Source organism: Scedosporium apiospermum, assembly GCF_000732125.1.
Source record: "Scedosporium apiospermum strain IHEM 14462 chromosome Unknown SEQ_SAPIO_0077, whole genome shotgun sequence".
NCBI classification, from domain to species: Eukaryota; Fungi; Ascomycota; class Sordariomycetes; order Microascales; family Microascaceae; genus Scedosporium; species Scedosporium apiospermum.
Window position 1 is genome coordinate 902,012 of NW_015971778.1, and position 27,060 is coordinate 929,071.

The 27,060-nt window shown below is 51.8% G+C and overlaps 6 protein-coding genes across 6 annotated transcripts; 3 read left to right on the forward strand and 3 right to left on the reverse strand.

Annotated features, from left to right (window-relative positions):
* Positions 1-590: 590 nt before the first annotated feature.
* On the reverse strand, positions 591-2,264 carry SAPIO_CDS1898 (putative leucine aminopeptidase 2; the record flags this gene model as incomplete). The annotated part of the gene is made up of 3 exons (XM_016785064.1): positions 591-1,118; positions 1,191-1,386; positions 1,444-2,264. The coding sequence occupies 3 exons, from the start codon at positions 2,262-2,264 to the stop codon at positions 591-593; spliced, it is 1,545 nt and encodes a 514-aa protein (XP_016645361.1).
* A 3,602-nt stretch (positions 2,265-5,866) lies between these two features.
* Positions 5,867-7,269, forward strand: SAPIO_CDS1899 (uncharacterized protein; the record flags this gene model as incomplete). The annotated part of the gene is made up of 3 exons (XM_016785065.1): positions 5,867-6,400; positions 6,468-6,710; positions 6,772-7,269. The coding sequence occupies 3 exons, from the start codon at positions 5,867-5,869 to the stop codon at positions 7,267-7,269; spliced, it is 1,275 nt and encodes a 424-aa protein (XP_016645362.1).
* A 2,101-nt stretch (positions 7,270-9,370) lies between these two features.
* SAPIO_CDS1900 (uncharacterized protein) lies at positions 9,371-10,416 on the forward strand (the record flags this gene model as incomplete). Its single annotated transcript, XM_016785066.1, has 2 exons — positions 9,371-9,677; positions 9,851-10,416. The coding sequence occupies 2 exons, from the start codon at positions 9,371-9,373 to the stop codon at positions 10,414-10,416; spliced, it is 873 nt and encodes a 290-aa protein (XP_016645363.1).
* A 2,518-nt stretch (positions 10,417-12,934) lies between these two features.
* Positions 12,935-15,252, reverse strand: SAPIO_CDS1901 (Alkaline phosphatase; the record flags this gene model as incomplete). The annotated part of the gene is made up of 5 exons (XM_016785067.1): positions 12,935-13,469; positions 13,534-14,207; positions 14,272-14,350; positions 14,459-14,666; positions 14,730-15,252. The coding sequence occupies 5 exons, from the start codon at positions 15,250-15,252 to the stop codon at positions 12,935-12,937; spliced, it is 2,019 nt and encodes a 672-aa protein (XP_016645364.1).
* A 3,637-nt stretch (positions 15,253-18,889) lies between these two features.
* Positions 18,890-20,433, reverse strand: SAPIO_CDS1902 (uncharacterized protein; the record flags this gene model as incomplete). The annotated part of the gene is made up of 2 exons (XM_016785068.1): positions 18,890-19,389; positions 19,665-20,433. The coding sequence occupies 2 exons, from the start codon at positions 20,431-20,433 to the stop codon at positions 18,890-18,892; spliced, it is 1,269 nt and encodes a 422-aa protein (XP_016645365.1).
* A 1,097-nt stretch (positions 20,434-21,530) lies between these two features.
* On the forward strand, positions 21,531-23,813 carry SAPIO_CDS1903 (uncharacterized protein; the record flags this gene model as incomplete). The annotated part of the gene is made up of 7 exons (XM_016785069.1): positions 21,531-21,631; positions 21,716-22,322; positions 22,407-22,747; positions 22,805-22,904; positions 22,978-23,087; positions 23,153-23,393; positions 23,478-23,813. 7 exons carry the CDS (start codon positions 21,531-21,533, stop codon positions 23,811-23,813), a joined length of 1,836 nt encoding a protein of 611 aa, XP_016645366.1.
* Between the last annotated feature and the right edge of the window lie 3,247 nt (positions 23,814-27,060).

The following is a 27,060-nucleotide window of genomic DNA, read 5'->3' on the forward strand; positions in this document are numbered from 1 at the left end:
AGAGCCAGAGCATGCGAATCAAGTGTAAAGAACCGCGAAGTAACCTTCCGAAAGGGATCCCATAAACGCGAGACCAACTTCTTGGCTTGCAATTGGTAAAAGGACGGAAGATTACACGGCGAGGTTCTATCTAGATGAATCGATCATTGTTGACACAACCGCTCGGATCTCTTTCGAAGATAGTAAACCGACTGGGCACTGCCAAAATAGAGGGTGGCGGCTAGTCTGATGCTGCTGATACTCAAATGCGAGCCGTCACGGATAGCAAGCACGAGGAGGGGAGGCACGCAAACATAGTTAGTGCCGGCGTCGTTGAGCATTAGGCTGGGGATTTCCTTCTGGACCTACTGGAGTCTGCAAAGACTTGTCAACAAACCACTTTAAGATCACTGTTCTTCTCAGCTAGGCTTTTATTCCACATCCGAAATCTTCATCAAGGCTACATTATGCATTAGATACTTCATACAAGACAACCAAGTCTCTAAAAGCCGAATCCCCTCGTCCGGCTGCTCCAGAATATTAACAACTCCGTTTTTGCCCCCTTCCTAAATGCAAAAATATCATGGGTTCACCTAACAAACAACGCCAGCTTAAATGGCAGCACCACCGCCGCAAGGTCCAACGTGATCATGCGCATAATGTCCATGACCAGCACCATCCTCCCTCTTCACAAACTTCGTCCTCTCCTCGCTCCAGCCCCTCTTCGCCTTGTTCACAGCCGGAAGCGAGTCGAAGCTAAGCGCGTACTTGGCAACGGAGTTAGCGATGCTCTTCGTGTTGAGCAGATACGCGTCGTGGGCCAAGTTGTTGATGTCGTCGCCCTTCTGGTGGTAGTTGACATCGTACGCGACGCCCACCTCGCCACCGAAGAGCTTAGCCTCGGCCTCGGTCTTGAGACCCTCGGCACCGGTGAAGAGACCGCCGGAGGGGATGCCGTTCTCGATGAAAGCGGCGTAGTCGGATCGGCCGCTGAACTCGGTGGGAACGTGGCCGACGCGGTTGTGGTCGTAGAAGTCCTCGAAGTCCTTCTCGATGACGTCGGAGCCGGCGGGGCCGGTGAGATTGAAGGCGTCGCCGTTGCCGTCGTAGATGCCGTAGATGTAGTTGGGGCTGGCGATCTGTTGATGAAGTTTAGCTTGGGTTCATTTGAAGACTGTGGGGGACGAAAAGAAGAAGTAGGTATGACGCACCATGTCAAAGTTGAGATAGGCCCTGATCTTGGCGAGCTCGGTTGAGGAGGTGTTAAGCTGCTTGATGTAGTAGTACGATCCGAGCTTGCCGTATTCCTCGGCTCCCCACCAGGCGAATCGGATGGCATTCTTGACGCTAAACTTGGAGAGAGCAATAGCGACGTTCAAAATGCCAATGGAGCCGGATCCGTCATCACTGCGGTCATTGTTAGCGTCCACGAACCAATTTCCTCTTTTCGAGCCAAAAACTCACTTGACACCAGGACCCGCGGCAACAGAGTCGGAGTGACCTCCGAGGACGAGCACGTTGTTGTGGTCACCTCCCTTGGTCTCAGCAATAACATTGAAGTTGACGCGGTCCTCAACAGTCGCCTCGACCTTAAAGTCAACCGTCACCTCACCAGCTCCGACCGCAGCAACGAGCGCTTCGCCGTCAGCCTGGCTAACGCCCACGACGGGCGCATACTCGCCAAAGGCGTCACCAAGCGTGCCGCTGAGCGTGCCCTCGACATTATTGTACACAATAAGACCCGCCGCGCCAGCTGTCTTGGCGTTGGTGGCCTTCGCGCCAAAAGTACAAGTTCCTCGAGAGACGAGAGCGATGTTGCCCTCGACCTCAGCAGGGAACTCGCTAGCCTCACATCCGAGACCCGTGGCAAGGACGAGCTTCGCGCTAACGGTTCCAGCGGGACTGTAGGTCATGATGGTGCTGTTAAGCTCCTTACCATCGACGGAGATGGTTGCATCTCCGTCGAAGAAAATCTCGTTAAAGGGCTGCTTGACGACATTGTAGTAGTTGAGGGAGTTGAGGGTGTCGTAGATATAGTCGACGGTGGCATTGTGACCGCCGCTGCCGAAGACACGGTTGCCTCCGTTGGCGTCGGCGAAATCCTGGAGCTTCTGCGAGCCGGCAAGGAGGTCCTTGAGCTTGATGTGCTGCTGGAGCTTCTTGGAGCTGACGAGAGGCTTGCTGCACTGGCCGCCGTGGCCGCCCTTTCCGCCCTTTCCGCCAGCGAGGCCGAGGGCTGGAAGTCCTAGGGCGGCAGTAGCGAGTAAACCGGTGGTGAACCTCATGTTTGGATGCAAGGATAGATTAAGCGGCTCTTAAAATGAGTGGAGGTTGGAAAGACCTCTGATTAACGGGGGGGGCAAGCGAGGGCGGGAGGTTGAAGGGGGAGTAAAAAGAATGAAGAAGGCTCGTGGAGGACAAGATGAGCTTTTGTTCCTATTTTCTGCGGAGCATAAGACACCCAATATATATACACGGCCGAGACGTAGACGGAAGCTGCCCGAGTCATGTAGCTATAATCTACGCGAACCCTCGCGCACACTTTCCTCAATGGAAGACGCAACCGCATGCCAAGAGAAACTCATCTCACGAACGCGATTATCGATCAACGGGTAATAAACCACAGGAACTTTTTTCTCTTCCAATCTTCACAGCGGTTGCTACTATAGCCGGGGTCTAGGCACCGACGTCAATGGTAATCGGTGGCTACTCAGTGGCTAGTTAGTGGTACTTTTTGCGGGAGGAGGGCCGGGATTCTCCAGCATTACCCCACGGATCGCCTGCCTTATTTTGATAGCGCTTTAATTAATTTGGAAGCACGTCCTCCGCCTGACAGCAGACTTACGCAGGACGGACCAGGCTAAAAGGGGAAGGTTACCGGCTCGTAAATGGCAGGTCGACCTGGCAGAGGTAGAGATCGACGGACTCACGTGGGAATGCCAAGCCGGGCGAGTCTTAAGAATGTTTTGAGGCGTGTCCAAAGAGGAGGAGTCTTTATGTCAGGAAGACTAGCAGATGTCGGTCCACTTGGGGACCTTTCGCGAGAGGTGATAAGTTGATAAGACAGTGTCACAGTAGCATTGGCAATATAGGTTCGCGGTAGTATTGCACGTGCCATGGGTCCGTGGATTCCCAGATCCGTTCTAGGGGAACCTTTGGGAGAGGGGGAACTGTGATAACATCAATTTCTCCCGGGAATGCGTGCTTCCTCTTTCTCTTTTCCTGTCGCAATCCGAAGGTGGCAGAAGCCAAAAGGGCAGGTCCTCTCGCTTGGGATTAAATTCAAAGGATTCCGCGCCCGGGGTCTTCAAGTCTTTCGACACTTTCCGCATGTTTACGTCCGCAACAGAGCGAAGACCAAGATCCAAAGATTCCCGCCAGGAATTACCCTGCCCTCGGCAGATCGCCACCGACTTCCCGACGACGAGCAAACAACACGGAGAATGAGATGCTGATTTTCGTCCATTGAGAACAGTCGGCTTCGTGATGAGAGCAAGAGAGAAGAAGAAGGGGCCCGAGGGCTGCTCTGGACGGGGTATCGATATTCGCGGCTGCCTTCCACAATGGACAAACTATTATTATCAAGAGGATGGAGTGAAGTTAATCAGGCTATTCAAACCTGACGTGAGATGAAGATTGAAGGCAGGTCGGATTTGGAGATCTGCAATGCACTCCCAATCTTCGGGTCAATCCTTCGCTTCCAGAGATTCATTTCCTAAATTCCCGACATGGTCACCTGGACCCGGCCCGACAATGGAAGCTCGCCACAGCTGCCCGCAGCTGGACTGTGCACGGACCTCTGATTCACTTCCCAAAGTATGGACACTTGATCACAGCCGAATACACTTGTTACAGGACGAAATAGATCACGTGGTAAGAAAACTGTATACAGCTGTCAAGATCCTGTTGGCACTTGTAAAGTACTTTGCACCCGTTTGAACCAGCGTCCCTGAACTTTACCCTTTTTGGCAGCTGTCAAATTCTTACCGCTGGTCCCGCCTCCCTCCATCTCCGCCATCGTCATCCTCAGCCCCTGGCTTCATTTCCAGCATGAATCGAAATTTCGTTGGAAAATTAACAGGGAATTCTGAATTGAGCTTCGGAAGCGTCGACAGAGAATGTGCGAAAGTAAACTCCAAGTATGTGACGGGCCGAAGCGGGTTATTCCTCCAGCCTGCTGCTGTGTGACGTTCGCCATCGCATCTCCTCTCTCAGCTCTGCATCGTACATTCAAGGCTTCATCGTCCTCCAGCCACGTTACTGCATCTCCATCTCCCGTTCGTTTGAGTGAGCACCGACAATATTAACCGAATTCGGGTGAGGAGTGCGAGCGGATAGCCAAATCTCCCAAGAAGCTGGAAGAAATTCCTCTCTCCCCCTCAGCCCTATAAACAGATCGACAGACTTGCAACAGAGTCTATTTCGCCATCCCTGCTTAATTGCTCAATAGCGTGATTCACTTCGAGGGGTTTCTGAGTGCCAACAGGCTACAGCCCACATGGGTCCGGCGCCACCAGAGCCCCTTTAATTCCCACAAATGGTACAAAATGGGACATTATTTTCGGTTCCGCTCCGACTGGGATGGCTTCCACCACTGAGGATCGATGCGATTGACGACTAACTGCAGGGGAGGATGCAGAATTCCGGGACTAGTTTTTTTTCCCTTTTTTTTTGTCAGATTTTGGTTGGCTTTATTGTCCAGTTTTCGGGTTTTGCTTTGGGAGTTCCGTGGTGTCCGGATCGGGCGCCAGGGGCGCATATGCAGGGGAATAAGCAAGGCAACATCGGCAGTGTTGCGAGGAGGCGAGAGATGACCTGTCAGTCGTCTTTATTTTTCTTTTTTCCTCGCCACACATTCTCTTGAATTCAGGAACACAATTGATTCAAGGGAAAAAAATCGACTCAAGGCGCAGGCTTCCGTTTGATGTCATCTCGCCATATGCCAAGTCTCAGCGGGCCCTCGTCGTCTCATTCCAGTTGGCTTCTGCTTGACTGTTTGTCTCGCTGTCCCTCTCTGACCATGGTCGGCACCAACAAGACCGCCCACGGATGAAGGAATCCCTTGGCAAAATCCATCCAATCTTAGGCCCCAATGTTTGAAACATCGCAAGGATATCGACGCACGCTCGAGGGAGAAACATTTGGAAATAAGCTCCGGAAAGGAGACGCACGCGCCAGTGCCCCTCCGCATCCTCCCCTCTTTGCCTCCGTGATCCTTGCCATCAGTCCTAGCATCGTCCAATCTTTCTCCCGGTGTCTCACCGTACTCTCTCTCAGTGCCACTTACCATCATTGACCATGCATACACTCCCGCCCAGGAGCTAGAAAGGCGCTTAATCCACCCCATTTCAGCTCACAATTTTTCGTGACGACCAGGGTCAAGGGCATAATATTGCTGTGATGACGGATGGAAGGACAAGGCGGCTCGTGGGGCTGACCATGCTTGGCCCTATGGCATCTTGTCGAGGTGTCAACCCACGGATCTTGGCGCCCCTGAATTCCACATCTCACTCAATCCTTAGTCGCTGGGGCTAGCGCTTTGCGGTGAGGGCTGAGATCTATGGTGATTTTTGTATTTATCGTGACATGTTTCCCACCTTCACTTCCGACCCTCCTTCCGTTTCCTTCCACCACAGGGACTCGGTCACCTTCATTCATTCCTTTCTTCAAAACACTCCAACTCGAGACTGCACTGGTCAGTCCTGATCACTTTGATCATTGTCATTCCTTTTTTTTTCTTCATTCATTCAAACAACTGGATTTTTTGGGCTGCACCGGACAGATCCCACACATTCCTTTCTCTCCCGACACAATAGCTTTTTTTTCCTTTCAGACCATCCCACCGCATTCTAGAGTCTTAAGCTTGTTCTTGTATCCAGAATTCAAAATGCGTCCTTCGATCATTTCTCTCTTTTTGGCGGCTGGCGCCACTGCCCTCCCCCGCCGACCTTGCAAGCGGCCCGGACAGGGACAAAACCTCTCGGCATTTTCCGCGCACCGTGGTGAGGTCGACGTCCCGGAGGTAGAGGTCACTCGCGCCCGCCCGTCGGTCTCCAAAGGGGCCCGTCCCCAAACATCTCCCGAGGTGTCCATCCCAAAGACATCTCCGTCGCAGACTCCCGCCACGAACGATGAGCCCGAGTCTGATGTCAGCGCTCCGGCACCCTCCGCTCCCGTTGCGACTGTCCCCGAGGAATCCACCTCTGAGGAGTCCGCTCCTGCGGCACCCGTCGAAGCCCCTGCCTCGGGAGGCACTAGCTCCGTCTCTGGCCTGCCCTCGTCCTGGAAGCCTGGTGCTAAGTGGCAGATCGTCATCGATGACCCCGTTGACATCACGAAGCCGCTTAACCCTCCTGATGCGCAAGTCTGGGTTGTCGACTACTTCCACTCTGTCGAGAACCCTGACATTATCCCCAAGTTGGTGAGTGAACCTGCTACCCTCCCTCTCCATATTGCAGAAATTATGTACTAACTCAGTCTTTCTGAAGAAATCCCCTTCGGCTGGCGTTGACAACACGGTCATCTGCTATATCAATCTCGGCGCCATTCAGGAGTCCGAATCCGACTACCCCAGCTTCCCCAAGGATGCCATAGGCAACGACTACGACGGCTATCCGGAGTGGTGGATCGACACCAGCCGATCCGACGTCATCGACTTCATGAAGAAGCGCTTGGCCAAGGCCGCCGAAGTTGGCTGCGACGGTATCGACGGCGACAACATTGACGGATGGGTAAGCACATCTCAAGAAATGAGCAGGGAATAAAATCCAAACTAACTCTTTTGTTTCACAGGACTCCGGCAGTGCAGGCGACAAGACCGGCTTCGCCCTCACCAAAGCCGAATCCATCAACTACATCCGCACCCTCGCCACCTACGCCCACAGCCTCAAGACCCAGCGCGGCCTCCCCCTCCTCTTCGGCCAGAAGAACTCCCAGCAGCTCATCCCCGACGTCGCCGACTACGTCGACTTCGCCGTCCTCGAGGATTGCCAGGGCTCCGGCGACTGGTGCGGCGAGTTCCAGGGTTTCATCACCGGCGCGGCTCGCTCCGACGGCGCGAAGCTTCCCGTCTTCGATATCGAGTATCCCGATTCCGGCGTCGATGGCGATGCCTCGATTGCTCAGAGTGATTGGGATCATTATTGCAACAGGGATCCCGCCGTCGTTGGCAATGCCGGGTTCAGCACCATCATTAAGAGGACTTCGGGTGAGCTGGACGGGTGGGTGCAGTACTGTGAGGACAGCGCCAGCGCTGGCGTTTATACCACCAACATGATTCAGTGGAATTAGGAGTGTGCTTTTGAATGCATTTGCGGAAGACAAAAATCATTTGCCCAAGGACGGAAGGTGTCCGAGGCATGAAACTTGCTTTCTTGTATATAGATTCTACCTTTGTTCAAAACGGCGATAGAGCCTCAACCTTGTATCAGATATACGATTTACGAGTAACGTTGACACATTTCTTCATGATCGGTTTCATGTCCTTTTATGATGTATAGCTCCTTGGCACAATGACCATGTCTGAGACCATCTCGACCGACTAACACAACCTGAGCAGCAGGCCACCTTGGTGCTGAGAATCGAGACGCAATATTGGATAAGACGGACGAAACGGATCATCCCCCCGCGCATTGATTGGCCAGACGTAGCTCATGAAGCTCGCCCTTGTGAGCGCGCCGCCGGCAGTGGCACGATTTTCCTTGCCTTGGAAGTTAGAAAGAAGCCACTTGCCAAGCGTTTGTCCCTATTCCCACCGGGTTGGCATTCGACAATTAGCAGGGTAGAAACTGTGGGAGTAGTGAAACCTAATCCCCAGAAAAGAAGAGAAAGAGAAAAGAAAAGAAAGAAGAGGCAAAAAGATAATGTATGCACTAGCCCGGAATCGAACCGGGGGCTAGTCGAAACCTGCGTATGACATGGCAACGACCAATTTTACCACTAAACCACTAGTGCCTTATTTTCTTGGCGCATTCACCAGTTCACTGCCTTCATGAGGCGCTGCTGCGTCATGTTTGGCTGGAATACAAGATCTGAGAAAATATTTGCCGTTTGGCGACGTTGCGTCCTAGATTCGTGAAATGTCGTCACCGACCAAAATGTCCGGTCAATTATCACAACAAACTATTACTCGCCAAGGGGCTTTCCAAGTTGCTTTCCAGCACATTTAAAATCAGCAACTGTTGACTCTTATACCTCCTCTATCTAAGGCCTTCACAGCGGAGCTTAATCCTCATCGGGCATCTAGATGAGCTTCCAGTTTTTCTCAGAAGCTGGTGAAAGTTCTTAGTCATTATGGAACGTGAGGGAAATGAATGAGCAATCTCAGAACATGAGGAGGGAGAGGCATGTAAAGGTTTACCTCCACGACTTCAAAAGGCCGCCGTGACTACCACAGTTGTTGGATTTAGCCCACTACGCCAAAAATGAGCGAGCGACATGCCACTCTGCTGTGGATGCCCGAAATTGGAGCCAAATCTGTTGTTTCTTTATTCCAACAACAGGTAGAATTGAAAGAGAAATGTCTCATTCTGCGTCGAAGAGAAGTATGCCTTATTTCCTAGGCAAGTATGACCATTCGACAACAGGCATGCCCAGAGCCTGGCCTCGACACGGGCGTATGCTCCGTTTGAGCATCTATCTTCCCTCTTCCACCAGCGATAATGGACCCAGCTACTATCATTGTATCCGGGATTCTCACGTTCATCGGCACCGCGGAGAAGATCCTAAAGCTATCATGGACCATCTACAATTCGGTCGAGGGATCCTCATAGGAGATAGGGCTGCGGTTGAAATTGAATGATGCCATGGCTGATATAATAGAGAAACGACTATTCCTTCCAGATCAGCCTACCCAGACCGATGAGGACAAACCTCTTGTCAATCTCGTCCAGGAGTGCAATCGACTGACGAACGACATCGGAAAGGCTTTGCAGACTATCAGGCCCATAAAGCGCAAATCTAAGAGGAAAAGCTGCCTTGCAGCTCTAAAGGCATTAAGAGCTGAACCGAAGCTTAAAAGCTTGGAGGGTCAGCTGCAGCGCTGCCGTGACCAGCTTCATTTCTATTTGGCCTCGTTGTCAAGGTAAGAGTAGAACTGTCTTGATGGGCCCCCTTATGACTTGAGCTACGTGACAGCAAAAGATGCTTCAAATGTCGCGGCTAGAAGCAATTGACTGGAGGTATTATGATATGGCCTCTGTGCCCGGCTGTTCTTACGATAACTTACGGATTGCAACATTATCATCTAAATTTAGAAAATTAATAAACAGAGTGGCTAACTGGAAAGGTTGCAGTGAGAACATCAGCGCACTGTTGACCGCATACAAAGAGGACGGAGCGAAGTTAACGCGACTTGTTCTCGGTTACACAGCTAACGAAGACCTTGCAAGATATGACGACAGCGAGGGTCGACTTCATCAGTGACCAAGCCTTGAATCAGTTGAAAACCCTTCTACATGTCGGGCAAGACACCCTAAATGATGTCGCCCAAGACCGGATTCTGAGAGGGATCAAGGCAGGGTTCCAGGACATGTCCTATCGTTACCAGGTCGTCGATGATCCTTTCAAGGGGACGTTCGAATGGATTTTTGACCTCGACGGGGAATCCCCAGAGGCTTCTCAATTTACGCAGTGGCTATCGTCAGGGGATGGCATCTTCCACATCTGTGGTAAGCTTGGCTCCGGAAAGTCTACACTAAGTAAGTCACGAAATGCTTGGGCCCTGATATAATTATGATACTGATGTATACTAGTGAAGAAGTTTTATAAGCATGAACGGACTAGAATTGAGCTAGAGAATTGAGCGAGTAAGTTATACCTAGTCGAGAATCTTTTATCTCTTTTCTTCTCTCTTTCGCTGATATCTAGTTAGATGCTAAGGGAGGGCGAAAGTTAGTTATGGCCAACTTCTTTTTCTACGCACTTGGCTCAGATCCCCAACACAAATCTTTAATGGGCCTCTACAGAAGTCTACTCTACCAGATCCTGATAAAAGTCCCCGACCTCACAAAGAATCTTCTCCCGGGCCAATGGACTGCGGTCCTTTCGCAGCCAAAGATTCAGTCAGCATACGAGATCCTCGATGATGATATAAAGCTAGCTTATACACCGCTGTCAAAACAGGGCGACGATGACTTCCTCGGCGAGTACTGTTTCGGCTTCTTTATTGACGGCCTGGATGAGTATCAGGCAACAACCTCGGTTGACCATCGCAAGATGGTGCACTGCCTCAAAGATTTAGCCAACAGCGCATCAGACATGTTCAAATTATGTATCTCGAGTCGTATAGAGAATCCGTTCATGGACATGTTCTCCGAGGATGCCAGGCTCTATCTCCACAAGTTGACAAGGCGAGACATGAAGAAATATGTCCAGGGGAATCTGAAACATATCGGAACCCAGGAAAGACGTCGGCAGCTCGCTTCTGCTATCACGTAGAAGGCAGAAGGCGTATTTCTCTGGGTTGTCCTAGTTGTTCAGAACATCCGAGCACAATCAGATAATGGGGTACGGTTTTCCGGGCTGCTCGATGTGGTTGAGTCACTCCCGACAGAGCTGGACGAACTGTTCCAGAAAATCCTAGATACTCTCGGAGCAGGAGATCTGAGACTAATAAACTGTATTATCTGCCTTCTCCATTTAGTGGGACAGATTGCCAACGTGAAGGGCGCATTTCTTACTTTGAGTGATTTCTCCTTTCTTGAGGATTATGAGGCCGATGCGCGGTTTGCTGGGGAAGCAGAATTCCTAAACTCGGGATCCGAGACAGTGGAGGAGCGTGAAATTCGCGCTAGGCGGCGACTGAGGGGTGTCTGCAGAGGTCTTGTGGAGGCGGACGAGGATGGCGACCTCAACTTCACACATCGCTCTGTACGTGATTTTTTTTAATCTGCGGAGGGTTCGGATAGAAATGCACGACGAGTACTTCAACAGCATGGAGGCGTTGTCTCAACTAAAACTCGCGAGTATGAAGCAGTATTGGTTGGATGTGGAGCAACGGAATAGCAACGAGGACGGCCGGCTTCGAAGGACGAACTACAACATCTACGATCACTGGCGACTGGTAGAATTCTTAATTGAACAGCGGCGACGACGGCAGCTTGACATACCCCCTTTCACTTTCTTTGAATGTCTCGACACCATTCCCCAGCTATCCGCGACGAAAACGGTCGGCTCTGCCTTGGACAGCGCAGTACCTGCATTTCATAGCAACATCGCTTGGACAAGCCGCTATGGGCATACAGGAAACCTAATCCCGAGAAATCACCCATTTATTTACCTTGAAATCGAGCACTTCTCACGGAACATCCTCCCACGTTCTGACCCTGGGCAAATATATTGGCGGCAGGCTATGGAGGCATTGATACCGACAACTCTGAGAAGCCGCGGCTACCGGTGAAAGTTGATGAGCCTTTTTATAAGCTCGTTAAGAGTTATGCAAAATACCATCCATATTACCGGTAACCTCACCTCTGTTCACCGAGTTAATTTCAGGGCGATTAGAGTATCCATATTGGAGAATCAAGCGTGTCCACGACAGGCCTCTGGAACCGGATACTCTCGCCGTGCTCGTGTACTGTGCCATAGCTGGAATTCTCCCAATTCTCTGGGGAAGTGGATCTACTAGTAATTCTGGTGGCGACGGTGATGACGACGAGAGTGATGACGGGAGCGACAACAATGATTATCCTGACTATTTAAGGCATCCCAGTGTCGTCTTTCTTCGACATCTTTTCGAACAGCAAATTGTCTCTCCAAACTTACCAACGCACTTGGCGTTTGGTGGTGGTGGGGTCGGTTGCTTCCGCATTACCGCCGGACACCAGCGTCTATCCATCTGGCAGCATTTTTTATGTTTTTGGGTGACTATGGCTGCAGTCTCCGGTGATTTTGCATCAGAGGGAGATATTAGTTCTGAGTATGAGTCCTCTAACTATGAGTCCTCTAACTACCCCGATGAGCAATGGGGAGCAAGTTCCGTGCTGGACACCTTTATAAGGAACGGTGCAGATCTGCAACTTACCCTCAAAATCGGAGATCCGAGCAGCTGTAAGGCCCAGTCCAATTACAGCGATGTCTTAGCATATCCCTTGAAGATGGTCCCAGATGATGGGGAAGCGATGGAGCTGTACGTGGTGATAGACATCGACCCCGCTGATGCTTGTCACGATGGCTATCCGTACGGACAAGTGTGGAAAGGGATTCATAAAGGAAGGACATGGCCGAGTTCACCCCTTCGTATAAGAGATTGGATCGATCGCTCCCGACTGTTGGATAAGGATGTCCTATTGAAGTTGATAGATGGGAAATCAGGCATCGCAGACCTGGAGGATGCACCAATGTTTTAGCCTAAGCGAGGGTGAAGAGGAAGATGTCCGACTCGAAAGCGATGCTGTCTAGCGAAAGGCGACTTGCCTCTAGATTAGGGAGGGCGGTCTTCTTACAGTGTCTCAATAAAAGGCAGTTAGCCTCCATCGACATGCAGAACTTCCTTTATCATTTCAAGTCTCTCGTTATTCAAGTTGCCGTCGCCACATATACTTTGCTACAAATATGCCGACATTAGAACCATCTGCTCTAAAGTTGACTAAATAAAAGATGGTGAAGCTGGAGAGAGAGTATAAATCTCTAGACAACTAAGAATGGAACGTGTAGGAGGGGTAATAGGAGGGTGGATGTTACCGTGACACGTTTAGCTTAACGTGGACAGATAAGCTGCATATATCTCTTGTCTTGTGGTGTGAGTGATGGAACAGATTTATGAATATATCAGCCCTAAGATTTACATTGGATGTTCAAATAATGAGACTTCAACCGCCTGGTATCGAGTAATTAACAAAATAACATTAAAAGTTAAGTAGTCAAGGATAGTTAACAGTTAGAAGACAGCGGCAGTCCCAACTACCCCGCTGCTCTATTTACACATCAAAACTCCATTCTTTTCGAGCAAAATCCCTTAGTGAGTCTTCTTACCCTTGCCCTTGGGCGGCTTAGGAGTACAGTTATCAGTGCCGTTTCCCTTTCCCAGACCAAGACCGAAGCACTCGGCGAACTTGTAGAAAATATCCACGTTGTTATAAACACCACCGAACAGGTTCTGGCAAGGACCCATAGCAAACACGGGGACGTCAGTAAGCGAGTGGACGCCGACGCTCTCGACGGGCGAGAGGGTACCGTTGACGACGAAACCATGGGGGGAATCCTTGGGGTCGACGAAGTACTCGCCGGCGATGCTCTTGGCGGGGTTGCGGGGGCCCTCCTCGTGGAGGTGGAAGTCCTCGCGGTGGTCGGGGTTGGCGGCGACGCCGGCGGCGATGGCGTAGCGGGGGGTCCAGTTGAGGGGGAAGTTGGCACCGGTGTTGTAGCTGATGCCGGGAGTCTCCTCGGTGTACTTGGAGAGACCGGAGTTGGCGTAGGTGCCGATGGCGCGGCGCTTCTTGCGGTCTTCGGTCTGGGAGGCGAGGTACTTGGTATCGGCGCTACCGAAGACGCTATAGGCATAGGCCAGTTAGTTATCATGTTCTTTTTATTCATCTCAATAGTGAATGTACTTACTCGAATCCGTGACCGTGATCAGCAGAGACAACGATGAGAGTCTCGTCGAGGACACCAAGCTCCTCGAGCTTGTCGATGGTAGCCTTAACGGTGTCGTCAAGCTCAAGAAGATCACCAAGAGCCCTGTCGTAGTCGAGAGCGTGCATCTGCTTATCGATGGAAGCAGCCTCGCTCATGAGGAAGAAACCCTTGTCACCACCACGGTTGTGAAGAATCTCGACAGCCTTGACAGTCATCTCCTTGAGGCCGGGAAGGTCAAGAGCGGGTGCGTCTCCGCCGAGGGGATCGTTCTTGAAAGCCTTGAGGTTCTCAGTGTAGACGTTGCGGTCGAGCCAGACGGGGAAGTGGCTCTGGCAGAAGATGCCGAGGGCCTTCTCCTTGGGGTCAGCGGCGAGGAGCGAAGTCTTGTTGAGGGAGACGGTGTAGCCCTTGTTGGCGAACTCCTGGTAGTAGTCCTTGCCCTGGTAGGAGCCCTTGCCGGGGTAGAACTGCTCGGCACCACCGCCGAAGTAGACATCGGGGCCGTTCATGGGAGTCCAGGTGTAGTTGGTGATACCGTTGAGAGCCTGGTCGATGATGGGACCGTAGAGGGCGCGCTGGCGGGTGTGAGCAGTAAGGGCGGCGGGGGTAGCATCAGCGAGGGCGGCAGTGGAGACGGCACCCCAGGCAGATCCCTGCGCGAATTGATGAGTATGAGACGCATTGGAATGGAAGACAAGGGAATATCAATTGACTTACCCAGATACGGCTGATGAGCTCAGTGATGGTCTCAACCTTGGGGTCATCGAACGCGTCGGGAGACGAGTCGACATAGACACTGCCTGGAGTTAGTTTGCGGGAATGAGGGGGGGAAGAAAACGATCGACTAAATGAAAAAAAGAAAATACACGAAGGAAACGAAGGAAACAAAGGAAATGAGACTCACCCCATGGCGTTGACAGTACCCTTGTGACCGCTGTAGAGGGAGGCAGCAGAGTTGGCAGAGTCGGTAATGTACGAGTCGATAGAGTGCGTCATCTGGTGGCCGAGGACGGGGAACTTGTCAAGCTGCAAGAGCGACTGGTACTTGCCGTTGATGCTCTTGTGTCCGAGGAGACGGGCGGCCGTGACCATGTTGGTGGTCATGCCATCACCTATCGACCATTGTTAGCTACATTGATACGATAAGGACTCCCGAGAAGTAAGAACAAACGCACCAATGAAGAAGATGATGTTCTTCGCCTTCTTCTTATGAGAAATGGGCCTGACGACCCAATTGGCAACAGTCTTCTTGTTACCATAGTACGAGAGCGTAACCTCGTACTCGCCGGGCTCCTTCAGCACGATGCGGCGGTAGATCTTGCTAGCAACATTGACCAAGCTCTTCTGCTTGGCATCCTCAGCGAAGAGGTCCTCATACCAGCTAAACTTCCAGGTCTCAAGCTCGGGCTCCTCGACGCCGAAGAAGTCGGTGACCTTTTGGCTAGCGGCGCCCTTCTTGGTGACGGTGACGGAGAAGTCCTTGTCCGGGACGCCGTCGTTGAAGGCCTCGGAGCCGTTGACGGGGGCGTGGACCTCGACGCGGAGGTCGAAGAATTGGCCGGGGAGGAAGTCGGCCTGGTCGGGGGGGAAGACGCAGCCGAGGTCGGGGCAGGCACCGAGACGCTGGAAGGTCTGGGCCGAGACGACGGAGAGGTACGCGCCCAGGAGGGCGGTGGCGGCGCTGAGGCGGGAGACCATCGTGCTTGGAATTAATACAGGAAAAGGAACTAAAGGGGGGCAAAAAAAAAGAAGAAGAACCTGGCCGAGGCAAACGAATGGACGGGTACGGTAGCAGTGCAGGACAACACTGTGCCTTTGGGGGAGACAAGAAAGGGCGAGGAACAAAAGGAAGGAAAAAAGAATGAGGGATGCAGGATTGGGATTATTTTAATATTTGCCGATCGTTATGATCGTCTGCCTCGTTCTCGTGGGAAAAAGTATCGAATCCCTCTTCGCATGCCTCTCTCAAAGCATCAATTACCGCTGCTGCTTTTTTTCTGCCCTCATCTTTGCTTTCTCGGGAGATTAAACAATGCTGCAGGGTTTCCTGGGTTTGGATGGGTACATGTCACCTCAAGGTGAGCCGAGTCAGAGAAGCGAAAGCGCATGGCAAGCAGCAGCTGGACCGTACATGCATCTCGAAAGGGCGTCTCGGTGATCATATTCGTACAAGTGTGGCACATGTTTGCCTATTAGGAAGGCGTCAATATCCGATGCAGCCGCCCCAAAGAATGGAAATGGTGCAGTAGCAGTAGCAGTAATAGAGCATTCCGTTCCAAGGCATCATCATACTCCACCACGGGAAAGCGGGGGACGGGGGGCCGGGTCAGAGTAGCAATCGTACGAATTAGTGCTGTGCTGATCATTGACAAGTGGCTTGGGGAACCTGGGAAGAGGGATTGGACAATGCTGAACCCTGGAAAGATCGAACGGGTCTTTGAGGGCGCGAACATGGGTCAGCTACACGTGCAGAATGCGGAACTCCATCTTGGATCCGTGGGCTTAGCGGCTCATCAGAAGAAGCGGATACACGTGTTGGGAGAAGGAGATGGGGTAACGCGTTGGAGCGTTGGGCGGGGGGTTTGGCCAAGAGGCAACAGGATTGGAGCTACTAGCTGTACTAGAACGAAGGGTTCCGTGCCATTGGAATAGCATTAGAACACACCGAGATGGAAGCCCAGCTAAGAGAAGAGAAAATGATCTTTTGTCGAAGCTGTGGACCCGGAACCGGACGAGGGCGGGCCTCATGGCTCATGGGAAGCACCAAAGTCGGCGCGACGCGACACGGCAGCTCTTCGGCTTGAGGCCCAGAGCTGTTCTGATTTTCTGCTGCTCTGACTGGTTCAGTCGCTGTCCTCTTGTGATCCGTGGAGTTTAATTCGTGACGTGGGCGGGAACACAGAAGGTCTCGGTCACCAAACAGTAGTCGAGTATTGAATTTCTGATCCCACAGCCCCAAAGGCCAAAGAGAGAGAGAAAGAGACCAACGAGAGAAAAGTAATCCCCATCTCCCCTCTCCTCTCAGGCTCTTTCCCCCACGACCAGCGGATTCTCCGTGCATGTGGCGCCGGCTACGCTAGGCGAATCTCGACATCCCGTGCCTGGCGTCAAGGTCCTGATTGGTCGTGCGCCCCTGCTCGCAGCCACGGACAAAAGATCCGCTTTGGTGTGTCTTGGCCCGGAGAGCTAATTTCCCGTTTTGGCATCTCGTCCTCTTCCTGTGTGACGGAGGAGTCGACTCAGTGGAGCCGAACCCTGGGATATTCCAGGCTGCTCAGAAGCGAAAAAGCTAGACAAGTTTCGATTGAGGTAGTTTATCACTTATCTTTCCATTCTTAAATAGCACGTGGGTCCGTGAATTGGGTTTGTGAATTCCTCGTCTTTCGTTAGATTCTTGGCGTCTCGGTGATGGCGTGAAAAGGGCACAGTCCCCTCCACTGGCTTGAACTCTTATCGAGGGTTTATTGGTGCGCATTGAGGAGAGGAGAGGCCGACGCATAGACTCCCGGAATTCGGCAGCTTGGGACGGTTTGGCCAAGACTCGGGATCCAGATAGGACCGTCCGGGACAGATGCGCGTTCAGAGCAAGTGGTTCGGCCGAAGTCCTGGGATAAGGTGGAGGTAAAACCGCTGACTTCAATCGTCGATGCGTCCGCGTATGCAGGAGTAAATTAATATTAAAGTAGAGTGGATAGATCTCGGTGTTGAATTCGTGCATGCAAGACTGGGCGCGGTGAGAATTCCTCGCATTTTCTTTCGACTTTCCTAATCGAGTATTCGGCCCTCATTAGCACGAGCCTCGAGTGCCGTGCAAGAAGAGATCAAGCCGAGGAAGAGATCGATCGGTCGAATGCATTTGATTGTTGGCTACTGAGTTGAATTTGAGTTTTTTTTTTTTTTTTTTCGCTTCGGCGACGATTAGTTCGTCGGACTATTAAAGAATCTGTCTCCATCATGCTTTCCCAAGAGGAGAATCAGCGTCGAACTCATGTCGAACCCTGACGGGAGGCAAAGTGTATGTATGCGTATGTTCGGGTCGGGAGTGAGAGCGTGGTGAAGGCTACTGCACTCTGCACTAACGGCACGCGAGGGTCAAGGGGACGTGATCAAGACTATATAATCTCAAGTCCTGCAACCTTGATAGATCACCACCACCACCAGAAGAGCCACCAGGACAATCTATGCAGGTCCCGACGTTCCCGCCCCCTCCTCTGGAATGCTGCAACCCTGATGGGCAGCAACAAGCAATGTCAATCTGTCGATCAGCTCCTGTGCAAGGAAGCTGGAGCAGCTGATCGGACACGAGTTAAGTTTGCCCTAATGCTACGGACCCCAGCTCCGAGGTACGAGCAGCCCCAAAGTGGAGCACAGGACACTCACATAGGGTCGATGCGCCCTTTTAGTGGTAGAGTAACATTGATCTTGGTCTATAGCTCTCATCGTCTGTGATCTGGCTTGGTCTGGTTAGTAACCTACGCCGATACGGCAGGCTGGAACCCGTTCTATCGCAGGTTGCTATATTCTCTGTCATCACCCCTTTGAATACGTCCTGTCGTAGATTTACCATCGGTAGTATTATAACATAAGTTACAACGTCCCCTGTTGGCAATCTCGAGCGTTCCCGAGTTGACGTGTCCAGAGCCTTCAGTATCAGGACCGCGGATGACGGATAAGACCTACGAAACAGCAGGGAAGCCCTAAGTCGCTCACCTTTGATGGAGATGCCGGAAGTGGTCGGGGGGCAGCTGGTCTTTCCGCCCGAGATGACACCTACATACATACCCTTTCCGGGGGGAGCAAACGAAGGCGCTGTGAGTTTGCGGCGAAAAGAGGCAAGGGAGAAGAGTTATCTTGTATCTGCCGATCCTTATTATCACAGGAATTGTAAGAGGGTTGCCGATGCGACGGTAAACAGTCTAAGGGGCAGCAACATTCCTCTTCGACAATGACTGCGTCCGAGGTTGACGTGATTAGGGGCCTCGGCGAGTACAAAATGGTCTTAAGGTCTTGACCCTCGCCTTTATTAGAGTTCTGCACTAACCCTCCGAGTGCATGTTTCTCACCCTGAAAGCCGGCCATCTTTTCCGACTCATCTCAGCCGTTTTACAGCATCTTTTAACTTACCGTTAAGAAATTCCACCCTAGACCCCATCTGAGCCCCTTTGATCCCTCCGACCATGACGAAGAAGAACTTGAAGCAGTTTACCGGGCAGATGGGAAGACGGGGATAGCGGCCGGCGTGCACTGGTTTTAGCGTCGACAAACAGTTCATTTTATAAATGGGTTATACACGACCCCAAGTTATTGGGGAGCGGAGAGGTGGATTGCTCAAGTACTATGCATTCTCTACGGGTCTGCAGGTAACCTCCATCGGCAGAATCAACTGTCGAGGCTTTTCCAAATCATCCCCGTTCGATCTTCCTTTCTTGTACATGGCCGGTGCGATAACCATAATAACGGCAGAGTCCGCCGAAGGCGCCATCTCGCCTCTCTCCACCGCCATGGTCGCGGCATCGAACTGACAAGGGACGTCGGGGCCAAACCTCCAGGTAACATCAGCGGCCTGACGGCAAATATCGCGGTCCATGGCGATTGCTCTTTCCAAGACGCCTTCCATCTCCCGGAGGAAATCCCCATAGTTCTCCGCCCCGGAATCAACTTTGGCGAAGGGGCCAATAATCCCGAGGATCTCCTTAGCCAGACGTTGCATGGCCGCTTTGCTTGCCTTCTCCATTGCCTCTTTTTCACCCTCGATTTCATCGAGCTCGACGAAGAGTTTTGTCGTTGAAACGACCCATGCCTTGAATTTCCTGTAGCCCTCAACGTCTTTCGCGGCTATATGGGGATGTCAGCTTAAGAATTCCACCAAGCCCGTTATTCCTAGTTAAAAAAAAAAAAAAAAAAAAAAAAAGGGGGGGGGGGGGAAACAGATCCCACAGGTCCCTTACCGTTTCGGAGCTTTTCGTGTACATGGAAAACATCATCGGATAACTTTCCGGCCCAACGAAATCCCGAAAATACCGCGAGGCGAAGAAAGGCCCAGATATACGCCTGAATCACGGCACTGCGTCTGGTCGGAGATGAGAGGAATTTTATAAAGTCAACCGTACCCGCCGTGGTTTCCCTCATCAGCTTAAAGCCCGCCGCTCCCTGTGCCATCTCGAACCTCTCCTGGAAGTTTAGAAAGGGGCCATCGCTCTCGAAGTAGCGGATGGCAAAATCACGGATGGCCGTGCGGAGTTGACTGGCCCATTTGTCGAGGTCGCTGTCGGTTACCTGCGACGCCGATTGCGGCGTCCTAGTGAGCTGTCCGAGTTCCTTTGCCGACTGCTTCCATTTTCGACGAAATTCGTTTTTCTCGGCTTCGGCGTGCTCGAGCTGCGACCGCGATGTCGCCAAAGAGGTTTGCGCCGCTTCCAGTTGGCGGCTCATGTTGGTCTTTGTAACCTCCAGCTGACGAGCTAGGCTCTCCTTGGCCACCCGTTCCCGGCTCGCATTCGACGAAATCGAACTGATGGTCGCCCTCTTATCCTCCACCAGCTCTCCGAGTCGATTGTTTTCTCTCCTAAGTACGTTGCATTCCTCACGCATCCGATCGAGTTGGAGCTGAAGCACCTGTCCGTTCTCGATGTGCCTCTTCAGATCTTCAAGATGTTTGCAGTTCCCGTCAAGTCGAGCCCCTTCGCACCCGTACCCCCTAGGAGGTACGGGTGGACGTTCTGCTTCAGGACCTGGTGGACGCATGGCTCCGGCATCGCTTACATCCTCCATCTTGATATCGGTATCGACATTAGACCCGGCCAGAAATCCTTCTTGACCGGGAGTCAAGGGATCGGTCCTTTCTGGGAGGTGTGACCCGGTCTCCGCCCGTGGTTCCATGTCTGTATCTGGTCTCGCGTCTGGGATTTTGGGCCGATGGCGTTCACCACGACGTTCACTGCGACGCTCCCCTTGACGCTCTTTCGGGTGATCGCTTTGTCGCTGACCTGGCTTTGGTCCGCGATTTGACGATTGTGACAGAGATAGTCCCGGCGGCAAAAATGAACTTAGGAAAGAGCTCATGGCAATACAATCTCGGAAATACTTTGACCAAATGTACAGGTAATATAAAATGAGTGCGGAAAGGATGAAGGGAACGCGGACCACTTTTGTGACAAGGGGACACAGCGCCGCCATGCTTTCGCCGTCGTTGAGTGCAACAGGGATAGAGAGTGATTTGTTTTTTTTTTTCCTCTAATGTCTCACACCGTTCCGTGTTAGGCTTTATGGGGGCAATAGTTGGGTAAAGATCGTATCAGTATGTCACTCCAGTCTCCTGTGGTGCCACGTCCGACGCAGGGCTTTCAGAATAACTGGTGCTAGGTCTCTCAGGCTTGGTTCGAAGTGGCTTGACATCAAGAGTCAATATGGACACAGCCAAGTCCTACGCATCCACATTAGCAATATTGGGCGTCCTAGAGACAGAAAAACGTCCAATAAATGGGTCTATTGTCCGGTGGCTTCCCTTTTCCAGTTCCTGTGGTTACATTAGGCGCCGGATACTCCCCTGGGCGCGTTCACTTCATCACCATAGCCACCCGACAAATTGCATTTTCTAGGGACCAGGCTAGGGCTGAAGCGGGGTTACTTTGTCGATCCCTGTCGGGTGTCGTCAGAGCCTGATGTCTTGCGTGAAGTGGAAAAACATGGTAGTTCATTGGGGGCTGGTGTGGATTGGCCAGTTCAGGCCTGATTCTGGGCTGCAGGCATCCGCAGTCAATGTTATACATTGATGTGACGATTCCACGACAGGCTCCGATGAGTCCCCGGGCATCGATATATTAACGGAGCAAGAATCAAGGACGCCCGTGAAACATTTGTAACGAGCAATCTCACCCCCGAGACCAAATCTCCCAGTAATATTATTACACCGTCAATATTATTTCTTTCCCTTTCTCTTTTCTACTGCAAATTCTACTGAGTAGCACCGCGTGAGTATGGCCTCGGATGCGTTGGTGAACCTTCTTAGCAGGGCCAGGCTCGGCCAGTCGGAGGATGAGGATGAGATCCTCATCATCGGGATTGATTTTGGGACAACGTGAGTCTTTTAACGTTTTTTCAAGCTGCCTGTAATTAGTCTTATCGCGACATGCTCTCGTATTAACCTTCCCATTTCTTCCAGCTTCTCTGGTGTCGCATGGGCAACTGTGGACGACTTGGAGAGCGACGAAATCCACTTGATCACCACTTGGCCCGGTACCGGCCGCGAAGAGGGAAAAGTCCCCACTGAACTGTTCTACGAGGATGGCAAAACAATGTGGGGGTTTGAGGTACCACGAGATGGTGACCCCGTCCGCTGGTTCAAGCTCCTTCTCCTCAAGAGCGAAGACATCCCCTCGGATCTGGTTGAATCCGAGTTCCTTATCCGGGCTCGAAAGATGCTTCGAGAAAACGGCAAGACCGCCGTAGATCTCATCGCCGATTACCTGCGGTGTATCTGGGCCCACGCCATGGCGTCCATTGAGAAGGCCCGTGGAAAATCCGTCGTGGATGCCTATCAATTCCGCGTTGTCATCACTGTGCCTGCCATCTGGAAAGGCTATGCCAGGCAAGGTATGAAGGATGCCGCCAGACAGGCCGGCATCCTCGACTACCGAGCGGGAGGCGAGACGGAACTGGTCTTCGCGCCGGAGCCCGAAGCGGCTGCCCTCGCCACCCTTTGTGAAAAAGGCCGGAAACTGAACAAGGACGAGGTATATGTGGTCTGTGATGCTGGTGGCGGCACCGTCGTAGGTTTTTCCCAGCTCCTTGTTCAAGACTCAGAAATGCCGGCAAACAGCTCAGAGACGCTATTTTGCTAACTTGACTCTCAGGACTTGATCAGCTACCAAGTCGCTAGCCTTGATCCGATACGCCTCGACGAAGCTGTCGAGGGCACAGGTGGCCTCTGCGGTGGCATCTTTATCGACGAGGCCTTCGAACGCATTTGCAAGGCTCGCCTCGGCAGGCGGTGGGACCGTCTCAGCAAGGCGGGTATCAAGGAGGTAATGACGGGAGAGTGGGAACACTTTGTCAAACCGCAACTCAAGGCGGACCCAGCCAACGCCACGAAAGAATACATCATCAGCATTCCCGCAGAGGCCTTTGTCGACGCGGAACTTGATGATACTAGCCGAGAACCATTCATCAAGAACGGTCGCATTCACTTCAAGGGGTAGGTGCAATCTTTTCAATAACCGTGATCCGCATATTAATCCTCCGTTTCCGACAGGGACCACCTCGAACAAGCGTTTGTTGAAGTCCTGGGCGAGATCGGGAGGCTCATCGACGAGCAGATCGATAAGTCCACCGCGAAGGGAAAGAAGGTCAAGGTAAGCTCTCCCCTTCCAATATAAAACTCTTTCCTACTTCATACTTACGACTGATCACTGACGCCGGTCTCAGTCCGTTATCCTCGTCGGTGGTTTGGGCGCGAGTCCATTCTTGTACCAGTTTGTCGAGCAGCGATACGCGAAAAAAGGAATTAGCGTTTTGCAGTCCGGAGGCATCAAGCCGTAAGCTCCCATGAATATCTCCAGCTCTGAGAACTGGAGAAACCTTCAACTAACGTATATAACAGACGTACGGCGATCTGCCGTGGAGCCATCCTAAAGGGAATCCTCAGCGGCGGGACAGGCAGCTCCATCAAGGTCAACGGTTCCGCTTCCATTGTCGCCGGGTCCAAAATATCTCGTGCCAGCTTTGGCGATATCTTCCGGACGCCGTGGATTGATGGCATGTTCCCCAACGAAGACAAGGTGTGGTGCCCACTGGAGGAGCGCTACTTTGCCAAGAATCGGATGGAATGGTACATTGTCCGAGTAAGTTTGTTTCTCATGCCGTGTGGTCGTCAGTTGCTTCAAAACCGCTCTTTCCGTCCCTAACCCAGGATGTGTATTTGTTAGGGATCTTCTATCGACGAGCAGGAACCAGTGCGCCACTCGTACTACCGCACCTACCAGGAGGACTTTGGCGGAATCTTCTCCGTCGATGTTCACCAGTGCGAGGATGAACTGGCCCCGGACCGCGCAACGAAGACTGTGAAGCATCTTTGTACGATTGATTGTGCTCTAGACACGCCGTTTTCGTCACTGCCCAATCTGAAGTCGAGTAGCGGGAGGGTGTGCAAGAAGTTGGACTTTGAAATTGAGGCGATCCCGTCTGGTGCCTCGGTCGAGTTTAGTGTTTATGTGAATGGGAAGAGACTTGGCGCTCAAGAGGCAGAGATTAAATTCCAGTAGAAAGAGCTGCTCTGAGGGTATTGCAGGTGAGGCGGCCAACATGAAGGTTTAAGGTTTTGTTCATGGAGAAAATGTCAGAAGCTTGGCCAGCTTCGGGTTATTTTACGTCAGATATACCTCCGTACAGAATATCAAGGGTTTAATTATGTATCTGAATAATTCACCATCTAATATATAGGACGATGGAAAAGGTGCGCGATGAAAACCGGGAGACTCTCTTTGGGTATTCTAATCGTTAATGGGGCAATGCTTGCCACAGGCGCCACATGAGATTGTTCTGTCCATCATAAGGGAAAGCATATTTCTTTGGTTTCTACTGTTATCCAACAGCAACATGCCTTGATATTCGCCATCGATACACGGCAGTATCTTCACAATGTGCTGGCGTTCCTAGCCGGGAGCGGCAGCGACTCAGGATCAGAGTTTCCTTCACTCCCATCACTGCCTTTGTTCTCTCTGCCGCGAGGACTGGGATTTGAAAAGCCAAGCAACTTCTTACACCTATGTCCGAAGTCTTTCAGCGATTGCTTCGCCGCCGTACGTTTCTCGGCCGACCTGAGATTCCATGCTGAAATAATAACGCCTATAAATGCAATCACACCGGTGACTATGCCAATTATGTCGCCCGTGCTGAGAGGTGGCTTGCGTCGAGGTAGGTCGAACTCTGCAAAGGGCTCGTAAAAGAAGGCTCCCTCGATAGAGTTCCTTGCTAGGTAATTGACTCGCCCCTCAGGTGCCGTATAAAAGTACTCTATGTACCTCTTTGTTCCATTCGAACTCCGCGAAGCAGCGACGGGCTCACCCGCGACAGCAGCTTTTGTTTCCAGAAGGGTATCTGTTGTGTTGGACCAGGATCCGCTCTCAAAAGTCCACTCGTTGGCGAGCTTGCGTTGGCTGATTGAGGATACGCGAATTATCAAGGGATTCGACCAAGTCACAGCCGAGAAGCCCGTACCTACTTTCGAAGTAAAGTTTGGAATAGGAGGCAGAACTAGATACGGTCATATGATGTCAGCTTAGTTTACGCCGGAATCGCTGGGGATAGACTAATAAGAGAGATGCCCAATTCATACCTTCTGACCACCCGGTACCGTTAAAAGTTATCGAAGAAAGAGAGAGGTCCTTGGAGATGAAGAAGACATGAATATCGGTAGAGCCAGCTGGAACCGCGGCCGATACAAGTGATCCCTTTGCAGCTTTCGTCCCAGGCTCAAGGCGAACTTGTTTGTTGTCTCTGGCTTCGACGACGGAGCCTTCATCGTGGATGTAAAACCGCGGAGCACCATCGCCAAGCGACGCTATCGCGAGGCCAGACGCGGACTTGTGGGGAGTCGGGTCAGTTCTCCAATCAACGAAACTTGCGTCCTGGTAGCGGAAGAGGACGTCGATAATTTTGCTGTCATTGTCGAGGTATGAGAGGAGGATCTAGGAGCCGGATGTTAGGACTAAGGGTAGGAAGGGGGTGGGAAGAGGTAAGGAATGGAAGAAAGGGAAGAACCTACATCATCAACCCCTTCAATTTTGCTGTTAGGGCGATAGATCGCCGCAAGCGGAGAGTTTTTCTTGGGGATGACAGCTCTAGAGATATTCCCGCTTTCAAGATGCGGACGGTGTTGATACGCTATGTTTCCGTCCGGAAGATGCCAAAAAAACATAACGGGCCTAGCCATCATTGGCCCCGGAGTAGTAGGCGGCGGCTATATTCACAGCCACCGAGTTTTTATCATCGGCTGCTACCGATATGATGGGAAAGAAGAGGCCTAGGGAGAAGAGGAGTGCGATATTGAGGGTTTTCATGGTGAGTGCAGAAAACTTGGGGGAGAGAGATGCGATAGAAAGGGTGGAACAAAAACATCGTGTAATGGTCAGGCTGAGTGGCTTCTAATTTAAGCTCCCTTGCGGTAGTACGGCGAAGCCCCGAGTCCTTTGGCCCTGGACTCCTGGGGCGCGGATCATTGCGGGAGGCCGTCAATGTGCAAGACTGACGATGTTCCAATCCTCTCTCAGCCCCGGGGAAATTAATGCAAGGGGTCTTTACTGCTTGTGCACCCGATATTCCGTTGCTTGGCGGTCGTAAGCTCGAGCCTGGTGATGCCTGTGGATGCTGCACATCGACGGGCGTGATAAATCCTCTTTCCCATTGGCCAAAGGCACTGTTTCACACTCGATCAAGCTTCATTAAGAAAGCTATGACTGTTCAGCTGGGTCTTCTTTCCTGCGGCCCGAAATATTGGGACATTGGCTCGCTCCTCGACGGGATGCGGAGGATCAATAGGCGTATTTCATTGACATCTTCCAGCCGGAGGATTCCCATCGGCGGGTCTTCCCGTCCCAGCCTGCCCTTGAGGAGAGCTGAATGTGTGTTTCCCATTTGGGAAGCGAACTAAGAGCAAATTTACTTAGGATATCGACTCCCAGATCTTGGCTCATCTTTCCGTGGTATACAGCCTTCCGCCAATTATCAAGGGCCTGGTTCGGTTGGTCCCCCCTGCACGCCGTAATGCGGTGATCTTATCCTCCGAGAGTCCAACTTAGGTTCGGTTCTTCTTTCCTACCTTTCCCAATGTAGTTAAGCACCGAACTATAGAGGAATGCGACGAGCGAGGAACAGCCGCAAAGCTTCACTATCCGCCCTTCTTCCAGCAAGAATGGGATCTGGTGTTTCGCGGACGAGATCAAGATGGCTGATACAAATTTCAGACCCCGTCAATTCTCCGCTGTTTCTCTTCCTCTTTCAACAATATTGAAGACATGCTCATCTCATCTTGGCACGAGTATTCCCGCTTCTTCGTCTCACCGCTTTGCGCCTCTCCTTGGGAAATCCCTCAAAGATAAACAAACCTTATTTCCACTGGTTCAGACACCGCCAATCCGGTTCCGGGGATCCAATGCGACCACCTAGATTCCCTCGCCACGAACGAATCATCTTCTCCTCCGTCTCCATACCTAAGGCGATCAGCGCTTGGCAAAGGTGTGATTGCCAAGAGAGCACAGCCACAGTGAGATGCTATGAAGCCACGTCCAATTATGATCGTCCACGAACCCCTGTTCTTTTGCCGAACCCCCCGTTTCGGATTTTTTTTACCCGCCTGAACTCTGAACTTTCCACCTGAAAGGCCAAAAAAAAAGGGTCGCGCAAGCCCTTTCTTCAATATCCCTTTCAACCACCACCTGATTGCGACTGGGGGAGAGAGAGAAAGAAAGACAGAAAGAGATCGAGATCGAGAGTACCGCAAGAATCTAACCT